At 33.2% G+C, this 12,707-nt stretch overlaps 1 protein-coding gene across 7 annotated transcripts in view; it reads right to left on the bottom strand.

Annotated features, from left to right (window-relative positions):
* LOC114223176 (sodium channel protein type 3 subunit alpha) overlaps positions 1–12,707 on the bottom strand; it is a 79,644-nt gene that overhangs the window by 21,244 nt on the left and 45,693 nt on the right. For all 7 annotated transcript variants that reach the window (XM_028121980.2, XM_028122021.2, XM_028121963.2 and 4 more), the window contains exons 14-16: positions 11,151–11,324; positions 9,841–10,197; positions 7,895–8,365 (exon numbers count right to left, since the gene is read on the bottom strand). In XM_028121980.2, coding sequence (XP_027977781.1) covers positions 7,895–8,365; positions 9,841–10,197; positions 11,151–11,324 — 1,002 coding nt within the window. The remainder of the gene's footprint in view (positions 1–7,894; positions 8,366–9,840; positions 10,198–11,150; positions 11,325–12,707) is intronic.

Below are 12,707 nucleotides of genomic sequence, written 5' to 3'. Positions count from 1 at the left end.
TTATGAGGCATAACATGTGTTGTTAACAGACACCCCCACCCCCTGCCAAAACTCCACACGTATTCTGCTCTTTCAAATGAGCAGAACCCATTTTACATGGAGAATTGCTTCACTGTTATTCAGGAGTTTTTCTGATAATAGGGATAAGCTTTTTTTAAACTTATACTCTGGAAAGCTTCTTAAGGAATGTTCAGAGTCTTTTAGACCCTCATGCACCAAAGCTTAAAAGATAGTTGGTAGGCTAGGGTTCACTTCACTAAGAAGTGTTTTGTGGGGGGCTCCTTTCCCTATGGAGGTTGACATAAAGTTAATTCTTCTTAACTTGGAGAATCAGGCTCATTCATGTTGTAACCTTCATAGGCCACATTTTTTTTTTGTCATAGGAAAGTACATACATTTTAATCTATGAAGTTACAAAAATCTTGCGTCAACCACATAAAATTTCAAAAGTCGTGAATTCATTTACATTTTTATAAAGTAAAGCTTAGAGTGTGTTCTTATTAATGTATAACAGTTTACCAATTATGATATACTGCTTGATAAGCTTTAGTCATAGAATATGTAAGGAATTTTACTACTGTCTTTTTAAATAATTAGTTTCTGCCCTAGAAACTACTTAAACATTTAAAATCCTGTGTGTTGATATAATACCATCTATGTAATCTAAACATTTCCTAATTAATTTCAATTCTTTGGCAGTCATACTCTGGTAGAGTATAATTTGTGATACATCTTATCATAGCCATACCAAAATGACTTCCAAATTTATTAAAAGCATGTAACTGACTTAAAAGCAAGTGACTGACGATAAATACAAAGAATAACTTACTTTCTTTATATTGCCATAGCTGTGATACAACAATGGTATAAAAAAAAAAAGCAAAGAAACCTGAAATGAGATTTTCCATATTAAGGAACTCAATACTATACTAAATAACTAAATTAATACTTGTTCAGAAGTAGTTAGAAAAATATAATTAGTTATGTAGGCATAACTATAGAAAGCTTCCATATAAAACCGTATAGTACAAGTTCAAACTTGTGTTCTTGTACTATTTTCTCCTTACCCCTCCAATATTTTATGGCACTTAAGGTTTGATTCTTCCATCCCTTGTAGAAAGTACTGAGTCTACAGAGGGATGATGGCTTATGCTCTACAAATGCACACTGGAAAGCAGGTTTTAAGATGCAACATTCTCCAGGCCTAATTCAGCCACAGAAAACATGCCTGGCTATAGCAGAAGCCTGGCGCAATACTGTGGAAGCCGCACGCTTATCCAAGAACCATGTTCTCAAAGACATGGTACCTGAATATGAAGTTTTCAAGAAGATTAACTGCAAATACCATTCATAAGAAATGACAGAATCAGCACCCATAAAGGCCATGAGACCATTTTCCCCTCTAATAACATGAACTTACATAGAAATTCCCCTTTGTGATGAATATTGCTCTTGATTTTTTATCCAATTAAAGAATGAAATTTAACTTTCAGAGATAGAAGAGAATGTTAGCAACTGGCCTACTTCCACTGAAATGCGCTTACATTTCATTTATTTTCAATCAGCTATCAAATGTTTGACTCTCACAAATTGCTGTATGATTCAAGAGGCAAAAATAAAAGATTCAGCCATTACAGATTGCCTTTAAAATCTAGCCATTTCTCTCACAACTTCTGAGTTTTGTTTTACAAGTAGAGGAGGAAAATCTTTTGGTCACACATACTATCAGGGCCTTAGTCTGATCTTTTGGATATGCATATCCATATCTTGACTTATGATATTTCACTTAAAGAACAAGTAGCCACACCAGGAGGCCATTGGGCTGCTTGTCCAAGGCAGGAAGAACAAGATTAAAACCGATAGCTCTCTTTTCTAGACCACTTATTGAATGGTTCAAAGTATAAACCACCTGTATGTGGTTTTGCCTCAACATATTTTAAATGTGCAACAGCCCTGGTGCTTCTTTAATTTTAAAAAATGGCCTTAATAACAACACGATTTTTGAAAGTGCAAATAATTGTGTGGTAGTTGAAGAGTAAGGTAAAAGGGCATCAAGAAGCCAAAAGAAAAAGCTGGTTTATCTTGAGAAGATAAAATTTCCATCTAAACTAGCCTTAATTAGGTTTTATTTCAACAGAAGTACATGAAAGCACCAAAACCGTTCTCTGAAGGTCAAGATGGGTTTAAAATGGCATTCACATACTCATCTGTGCCTCTGGAAGAGTTGACTCACATTCAGTTTCACAGAGAGTGTGTTTGGAAGACACTGAGAGCAAGACAGAGAAAGCCCAGAGGTACTTCCACTGCTCTCCAGATTCTGAAAAAAGAACACAGTGCCTTTTCCAGAAGGGCACGTGCTTGGGATCTTAATCAAGTATCTATTTTCAGTTTCCATGAAGGCTTTGAAAAGGAGAGAATACTGTTATAAACATGATGTAGAAGATAATTTTCCAGTACCATTTAATTCTGTTCTGCTTGTGAAGAAAGAATAAATTAGATTTTTTTCACTGGCCAATGCTGGTTTACACCCCCAAACTAACAGTAAATGCTGAGTAAAAATGCATAAATCAGGGACCTATATATTTTTTTCTACATTTCATTAATAATTTTATTTCTCAATTTGTTGCATTCTCCAGCTAATTCTCAGTTATCCCTAAGGAAGAAGAGAGTAGGTATGAATTAAACCTAGAGACAACCCCAGACTCTAGTTAGATATTCTTTTTCACCAAAAGCATTGAAATTGTCAATACTCAGGAACTTTCTTCTACCTTTATAATTTCCCTCCCAGAACCCCCACTCTGGCTAAGATTCCAGTAAGCACTGATAGCAACAAGAGAAGATTGAGTCAAGAGAATAAACTAAAGGCTTAGTTAATCCACAACCCTATAGTAATCTTGGGAGATGCCCTTTACTCCTCATAAAACTGTAATTCTAAAAAACAAGACATTTTTCTATGTCTCTTTTTTACCTGCTCAGTTTTTTGGTAGAAAATTTAGGGAAGATTAATGTAGATTAGGGAAATTTTTAAGGAAGTGGGTACACTGGACCAATTACTTAATGATCAGGATGCAGTGAACTATCCCATATCAAGATGCTTTCCTTCTTTTGATTACTTTGCAGTGAACACTTAAGGTTTTACAGACATATGGCTTAAAAACTTTCCTAAACTACATGAAAATCCAAGATATGTGGTGCCCAAATACATACAGACTATGGCCCTTCATATCCAAAAACTTATGATCACCCTGCTTTTATTTTTTATAGAGCCTTTCAAAAAAAAAAAAAAAAACCATGAAAGCACACATTTCCATCTGGAACAAATGAATTATAAGGGTTGAAAATTATATTCATGAATCTGAATATAATGATCTGAAAATGGCACTATCAAAAAAATCCCATGAGGCTCATTTTGGTAATACAATTTACTTATAAGGGCTGAATCAACAACAACAAAAAATTGTGGTCTCATTTTAATGAAATAAAAGCAGAGAAATAAAAAAAAAAGTGCATGCTCTCTTAAATTCTTGACTATATTGAACTTTAAACATTCCTATCATGTTTCAAAATAGATATAAATCCTATAGAGCATGCAATTCTTGCTTTTCAAAGTTTAAAAGACTAAACTGGAAAACTCATTAGCAGAATCAAATATGATGTGGGACTGCCCATCTCGCCTGACCATGCTATGGTGTGTCACACAATTCAGCAGAGAGCGGCTGGGCACATCCAGCACTTCCTTGCCATGGCAGGGGAAGGAACAGCTGAGTAGCATGCAGGCCAGTCAAAATTCACTTCGAAAGTGATTGTACATGTACAACTTGCTTGGGTAACCTGGGTAAAAGTGGTGGCACGAGCCTCTGGCTGGTTAAAAAACACCAGAGCTGCACTCTTGATGGCTCCAGCTTGATTTTACCCCTGTGAGAAGTAAGAACGGTAAGCAGTGAAGGTCACAGTATGATATTGCTAGGTTGTGCTTTGGAATTCAACTTCAGATACGATTCTTAAGAACATTTATTCCAAATCCTCACCTAGGAAGACAATGAAACCTTTTAAAAAACTAAACTGTAAAAATTCATAGTTCTATAAATATTCCAAGAAATCATGATAACGTGAACTTTAGAAATATAAAAACAAACAAAATTCTACTTTATATCTTGTCACAAGATTTGTATAATTCCAAGTTTTCCCAAGATAAAAAGATCACTATTTTGTAATTCATACCTTTAATTCTCTTACATTTTTTCATGCAAAGCTTTGTATTTGTTTTCATACCAGTCTGTTTATGTTAGCGATCCATATAACACATATATTATAAAAATACCAACAGCATACTTTATCTCTAACAACTTTTAGGGGTCATCTCCCCAATTGCACTATAGCTAGATATATAGTATTATGAAAATGAATGTAAGGAGTAGAGTGACTAGAGTTTTCAAATACCATCTAAGTTAATGATTAACTTACTGCCTCTTCTTAAAGCAGAATGTATTACAAGTTTTTTAAATTACTTATTAATTTTTTAGTGAGAAATGTATCATCCTGTTGGTTTAGTTTGTATGATTTTTTACTTTGTCAGCAAAAATAAAGGATATTCTTGCGCCTCAAAATATAGCTCAATGTTCTTTTTCTACTTACGGTCAAAAAAGAAGCATGAACCAAAATGTTACTTTATGGTTATGTTATTTTTCACTTGTGTGTATGTGTGTGTGGAATAGTTATTAAAAAAGAATAACCCAGGGGCGCCTGGGTGGCTCAGTCGTTGGGCGTCTGCCTTCGTGATCCCAGGGTCCTGGGATCGAGCCCCGCAACAGGCTCCCTGCTCTGCGGGAAGCCTGCTTCTCCCTCTCCTGCTCCCCCTGCTTGTGTTCCCTCTCTCTCTGTGTCTCTCTCTGTCAAATAAATAAATAAAATCTTTAAAAAAAAAAAAAGAATAACCCAGCCTACATAAATATGCATCTGAAACATGACCTATGTTCAGTGCCAGCAGTTTTCAGAAATTTCAGGTTAAAACTGACCTTTCCTGGAATTTATCTAAGCCTACTGTATAATGTTAGAACATGCTGATTTTTTGTTTTTTATTTTTAAAAACATTGTACTTCTTATCTTTGTGTGAGCATATATGAGAATTGCCCTGTTACTTTTTCAGGGTTTTTTTTTTTTTTTTTGGTACTAATTTTAAAAATCATCCATATAAAATTTATTGTTGAATTCATTTCTGCCATGTGAAATAATTTGAAATTTTATCCTAGCTTTATAAAAGTATTTAATTTTATATTTAGTTTGATAAATTTTCAGACTAATATATCTGCATATTTCAACAATTTCATTACACTCTATACTTGGATTCCATGAATCCAAAATTTAGCTTGGAGGAGGATAGAATGGTTATAGAAAGAGTCACCCAAAAAGGAATTTTGGCTCAGATGATAAAATGTTTTCTAGACATTGTGTCTCCGTATACCAAATTTATGATCTTCTAGCCATTAAAAAGGCATGACAATGAGGTGGTATTTTTCTAAGCAGTCATTTGAAATATCTGTAGGCATTACAGAATTTTTGAAATACTCTGGAAACCAACTTTTTGGGAGAAAGTAATTAAGATATTTAATTTCCATAAATCCAATGTGATAAAACCTATGATACTAATGTAACAGAATTTCTGTACCTCTTTGGTTTTTCTGCCTCTTCTTGACCCTGTGCTAGTCTTGTCCCTAATCTTCCCTTATTTTCTCTTTATAATTACTTCTTTGGTAAGCTCCTCTATTTTCAAGAAATCAGATAATTATCCCATCTGTGTTTAAACCCTGATTTCTCATCCAGCCTCGCACCCCCAACACTGTCACTTCTAATTCAGTATATTCCAATTGAATTCTTCCCTTTTCCCACTTAAACCTAGTAACCTTCCTAAAAGGCCATTTCAGAGAGTGGACTTACCGTTTTTCCAATTTCCTAGTCTTCACTAGTTTGTCAAATTGCCCGAAGGTCTCAATGCCCATACATATTACCTTACCTTAGCCCAGAATTTCATCACCTCATTGCTATCAAATGATTGCTACCACATTCCTCAAGATAAACCCCTTCATCCCTCACTCTAAACTGTTTTACTCATTGTTATCAAATACACTTTCCTTAAACATCACTTTCTTTTTTGGCTTTCCCCTGCTTCAGAACAAATAGCTCTGTATTGACTATGCAGGCCATTCAAAATTTTTCTACTTACTTCAAAGACTTTACAATCTGAAAATACCTGACTCACCCAAACAAGTTTTCCACTATCTTCTCAACCAGGACTTTATTCATGCTGATTGTTCCACTGCTGCACCTTGATACCAAGCTCATTCTCAACTGTGGCTTTCCTTTGGTAGGGTTTTGCTTTGACTTTTTGATCATACATTTGACCCAAACTTGGAGGCCTATTTTAATTTTATCTCTTCTATTTAGCAACTTTCTGTGTTCTTGCTGTTTTTAATACCTATAATTTTATGTTCAGTCTGGCAGGATAAAACTTTTTAATAGGTCTCTAATGATTTTTGAGCTTCCTCAAAGATGGTGAGATTTCCCAAAGGGAGTTATATTATAGAGCTCTCCTTTAACTCTTTCTTACTCTTAGTATTCAGCAGAGTACTGAAGTTCACAAAAACTGCTCAATAATTGCTCATTAATTAGTTGATGTTTTTTCTTAAATAAATCTATGTTAGTTGATGAAAAATAAAATTAGATTGAATTTTTATTTTATCAGAGTGAGCAATATATAAACTAGGTTTGAGCTCACTAAGTGGACTTTGAGTGGAATTCCAAGAATACTATCTCATTTTGTATATGTTTTTACCTTTAAAAAATATTTCAAATTTACTATTATATCTCAGCAGTGCTGAAATGCCAGAAAGAAAGGATCAAGAGCTATGAGTTATGACATTGTCAACTACTTATTACTTATACAAATTCTATGGATACCATTCTTAAAAAGAGAAATTTTTTAAATATGCTCATAATATCAGACACCATCGGTCTGATTCCTGTGGTGCTAATATCATACCCTCAAGCTAAACTTTTATAACTCTGTGCTAGACTTACTTCCCACTGGTATATTAGAAGTCCAAAAATAAGTAATAGTAAAAAATTTTAATCCTGTTCATAATGCAGAATTAATACATTAAGCTGCTATTATGGGATTCTATGAATTCTAATCATACAGTAAGAACAATTCCATTTCTTCTTTGTTTTATTTTGAACAACTAGTAATATATGTAAGAGCAGCTTTTCAACTTTTACCTCTTAACTGTAATCCTCAAGTGGAGCTTTTCTAAGTAGGTTTTAGCATTTTCAAGTTAATCTGGAACACTGTGGATTTGTTCATCCTTGACTGGGCAAAATGTAATCAGTGCTACTTGCACATTCCAAATATGTGTAACACTTTCATAAATGAATAACACTCTATCAGAGTCAGTAAAACTTTCAGAGGTGAACAAAAACTACGTAAAAGTTTCACATTAAAAAATGAGAGCAAAACCTAATATAGACAGTAAAGAGAAGACACTTTCACAACGATCAATAAAATATGGTTCATTGATATGTCTAAAGAGCATAATGCAGTGTATAGAATAGAATGTATTAAATATGGCTTTTTTTGGCAGGCCACATTTTTAGCTAGATTTTCAAACTATCAAGAAGATGAATATACAAATTATTCAGAATGATGATTTCCTTTGGAAAGTTGGAATTTCTATGAATGGATTTCCCAATAAAGAATATCTCATAATTTTCCAACACTGCTATATATATATGACTTTCAATATACTTTTTAATAATGCATGTAAACACAATAAAAATACTAAATAACCATAATGCATGGTTATCATAGGAAATGCAACAAAAACTTTAAAAGCATTCTTACCTCTTTGCTTTCTTCTAGTTCTGACTCACTGCTAAACTCCTCAGTATTTAAGTTTTCAAAGTCAGACTCTCCAACAGCAATTGGCACTGTTACAGTGAGGCTGGGGTTGTTTATGAATGACATATAATCATTTTCATCGATTACATATTTTTCAACACTGCTTCCGGTACCTACACCACTGGTGGTTCCATTCCCATCTTTAAGATAATTAAGTTCTTTGCTTATTTCTATTCCAGTGTTATTGGATATGCAGCTGTCTATTTTGTTGCCTTCATGGATCTCTATAACTTTTGACTTTCTAAAAAATGTTTTTCTGAAACACTCCCGTATCTTATTTTTCACATAATCAATTCCCTTTTGCATCCTTCCTACTGCAATCTGGAGATTGTTCATTTCATTATCATCATCGGTAGCAGCAAGATTGTCTGAGCTAAATGAGCTCAACAATAAGGCCAGAAAGAGGTTCAGAACCTAAATGAAAAAAAAGAAAATTTGCTACATTAATATGAAGTATACATAAAATAATAAACAGGTAACTCATAGATCTTTGCTGAAATTAATTCAACAAATGCTTCTTGAATGCTTACTGTTTTTCAGACATGTGTCTGAATCACACACTATTTAAAGGACCTGACACCTTCTACCTGCTGTAAGGGCAATATGATAAAACAAGTGCCTGTTCTTTCATACCAAGAAGGACAACAGGAAACCAGAACTTCTAAGACTTAAAATTGTCTACTCAAGGTTGCCAGTGAAGAGACAAAAATCCCATTTTGATGGTTTTGGCCAATGAGAAAAAATTCTAGTCATTTTACTTCATGTTATCAGTTTGTCTAGAGAATGTCTAGCTTCATGTGTATAAATAATGAATTTATTTATTTGATAGCCTGGCAATATGTGTTAAAACAGTATACTTTTAATATAAATTCCTTTGTACAGTGGCCACAAATTTATAACAGCCGAAATTTTAAAATGCAAATTATGTAAGGTTAACACATTTCCCATCAAAGCAAGAGCCCTAGTTTGTTTCCTTATTTCTGTATCAGATTTTGGTCAGAATCTAGAGCTTCCTAATTTACCTTTCTGAAAAAATGCATGTCTACAGTTATCCCACAAACATTCTTTAAATCAGTCTTACTTGAAATGTACCTCAAAGGAAAGGTTAAGTTTGATGGCACGAAGACCACTACATACACACATAATTGAGAAATGTAAGCATTAAAACACATAAATATACAAATTGTACTTATACATTAGTGCTTTTAAGTCAGAACTAAAAGTAAGCTTCTTAAATCTGGTCAGTGTCCATACATGTAAATAACTTAAACTGCAGTAATTTATTTTCTTTTAATAAAGCAAATTCAGAGAAGGATATATTTTGTCCCCTTCCAAGTCATTTGAATAATTATAATACATGGCTACAATATAATACCCTAAAATTTATTGAAATTGATCTTCAAAATTTGGTAAAATGAAGCTTATGCTTCTGAGTAAGCCAACATGAACTACGAATGTGTAAAGAGCAATCTCAATATAGAATAGACAGTTATATTTTTAGATTTACTGGAGATCATTTTCTTCTCAAAGTAATAATAGGATAAAAAATAATTCACGCCATAACGGTAGTACAGGGATAAAATTACTCTTCATAAAAACATTTCCTCAAAAAACAAAGAAAAACTAATATTTTTGCTCCCAAACTTTGACAAATACACTTCAGTTAATCCTCACACCAACCATAAGATTTCAGCTTTGTTATTCAACTTTCATAGTTGGGAAACTTCAGACTCAGAAGTTAAGTAACTTGCCCAAACTCAGAGTGCTAGTCCTGGGATTTAAGTCTGGGTTACTGATGATAAAACCAGAGCTATTTATTGCATCAGGCAACCTTCCTACCTACTGTCTGATCTTGTTCTTAATTATGAGCATTTGTAATATATACGTACCACAAGGTTTCCAATGACCATGACCAACATGAAAACAATAAGGCACATGGTTTGGCCAGCGACCTCCATACAGTCCCACATGGTCTCTATCCACTCTCCACACAGCACGCGGAACACAATCAGGAAGGAGTGGAAGAAGTCATGCATGTGCCAGCGTGGGAGCTCACAATCACTGGAGATCTTGCAGACACATTCTTTGTAGCTCTTACCAAATAGCTGCATGCCGACCACAGCAAAAATGAAGACGATGATGGCCAACACCAAGGTGAGGTTACCTAAAGCCCCCACAGAATTGCCAATGATCTTTATCAGCATATTCAGTGTGGGCCAGGATTTTGCCAGCTTGAAAACTCGAAGCTGTAATTAAGTGAAAAGATACTCTCAGTAGTAATCACAGTATAATTTTGGAAGTTAGTTAGACATTGTTTTATTATTATACCATAAGGTAGACCTACCTCTGAGGGATATAAAATCTCAAACCATACTAAAATTCAAATAAAAAAATAGTTAATAATACACAAATTATAAATCAAATCATTAAATGCAAAAATAAAATAGGTCAGGATAAATAAAACATTTCTGATTCATCAACAGATATATCCCTGAAAACAAATTAATATTTTGATTAGTGACATTTAAATTGAATTGATTTTAGCAAACTAATGTCACCCTCAGCCTATATTTTAGAGTAAAAAATATTAAAAGTATGAGTTACATATTTTAACAGATATATATAAAATAAAACTAAAATAAACAATTGATAAAAAATAACTTACATAAAGGCTTCCTTTCAATTTGAAAAAATATACATTTTACTTAATTTCCAATAAAATTTTATATATTTTTAAATAAATTTTTTTGTCAAATTTAAAAAAGTTTGTTAGACCATTGTTTAAAATGCTAATGGTATCAAATATTTCCCTACATGTTCCTTTAAAGTAGTTCCCACTAATATTAAGTAAGGTTGAAAAAAGCTAAGGTTAATTGAGGCCTAAAATTGTTATTTGCATTTCTTTATAGAGTTGAAGCAAAAAAAATTTTTGAGTGAATTTAAAACATAATCTGAGGCACATGTGTATTTTTAAATATGCCCTAGATAGCTAATCATTATGAAGTGTTTCAACCATTTTTATCATTCTTAGAAAATAGTCACACTTAGCTTTAAAGAGAATGTTTATATATCTTCCTAGAGTATCATGTGTATTGGTGTAGATTTAAAATATTAATAGTAAATGTAAGCTACACATTGATGCATTTTCAAAATAAATTTTATGCCACTGATAGAATATAAACATAGTCTAAGTAGATACCAGTCTGAATGATCTCAGTACAGACAATCCCTCCACATTTGCCAGGCCAAGCTCCATCAAACTAAGGCTGACAATAATCCCATCAAATATATTCCAGCCTTCTTGGAAATAATAATATGGATCCATGGCAATGATCTTGAGAACCATTTCTGCTGTGAAGATCCCAGTGAAAACCTAAAGTAAAATAGAGATCACAAACACTGAAAAACTTTTGACACTGCAAGAATCTGTAAAGAATATTAAATAGTCCTGAGTAAAAATATTTAACATTGAAAATGGAGAAATGTGACAAATTGATATAAGTTTAACATTTTTTTTCCAGGGGAGTATTTTAAGTGGATTTGTTTTATTTAACAAATATGCTTGATATTTCAAGAAAATGCTGATTTTAAAACATTTCCTCATTCACATAAATAAATAAAAAATCTCATAGTGAGTAGTAACCACTGAATTACTGCTCTTTTTGGTACACCAGCCTTCTCTCATAATCACAGTGAATTTTGGTTTTAGTATTATTGCATTAGGAATGAATCTACATGTTAATTGAAGTTACTCTAAATTTATTTTAAATTTGGTAAAAACCATATTTTATTCTTGATCTTTGTGGGTTTTTAAAGGGACACCATCTTATTTCTGTAATTTTATAAATATTCCTGAAATAAGAGTGAGTTTGCCACAAATGTTTTATGATAATATTCTCTGGATGCATGCCTCACAATTAAGGTTAATGGACTGATAGAGCAAGGAGCTGCAGATTTAATTGAAAGCAGCAGGAGAACATGTTCAGTATGCATACACCCATAATTAAAATTAATAAATTATTTGAATGGTAGGATGAATGTCTGTTTCACAATAGAAATAAAATGAAACAAATTCAAAATTTGTTTTTTAACTCAGAACCACAGGCTAAGAGACCCAAGGGCATGAAGAGTTATGAAATTACTCTTGCAAAAAATCTTTTAAAGCAAATATCCTAATTAACAATAAGTAAAAGCTGCATTTTATAACTATAAAGTCAAGCTTACCATTTACAAGGTAAATCAGCCTTTACCTTGAAGGAACTCTGTCAAAATAACGGTATCAAAGTTATTTAATTTTCCTAAAATATCATGTTAATTAAAAGAAATCATTATCTACTCTTAAAAATGTATAAATGCCGCTAACATAGGGGCGTCTGGGTGGTTCAGTCAGTTAAGCACCCGACAGCTCACGTCATGATCTCAGGGTCCTGGTAGAGGCAGAACCCCCCACCCCTCCAACTCCGAGCTCAGCAGGGAGTCGGCTTGAGGATTTCTCTCCCTCTACCCCTTCCCCCACGCATGCTCTCTCTCTCTCTCTCTCTCTCTCTCTCTCAAATACATAAACTTAAAGAAGAAATAAATGCAGTAATGTATTATTTTCATCAATATAGAAAGACCGTAGGGAAATACCCATCCCAGAAAAAATAGCTCAACTTCAGTTCATCATTCATTCACTCAAGTAGAAATAAAATGTTTTTCAAGTAATCCTAGTGCATGAAAATCCGGATATATGGTGGAATCCACACTGAAAATTATT

Source organism: Eumetopias jubatus, unplaced genomic scaffold (genome assembly GCF_037043125.1).
Source record: "Eumetopias jubatus isolate StellerSeaLion01/CBP00866 unplaced genomic scaffold, mEumJub1_p1.0 scaffold_3, whole genome shotgun sequence".
NCBI lineage: Eukaryota > Metazoa > Chordata > Mammalia > Carnivora > Otariidae > Eumetopias > Eumetopias jubatus.
This window is presented reverse-complemented; position numbering and strand designations above follow the sequence as displayed.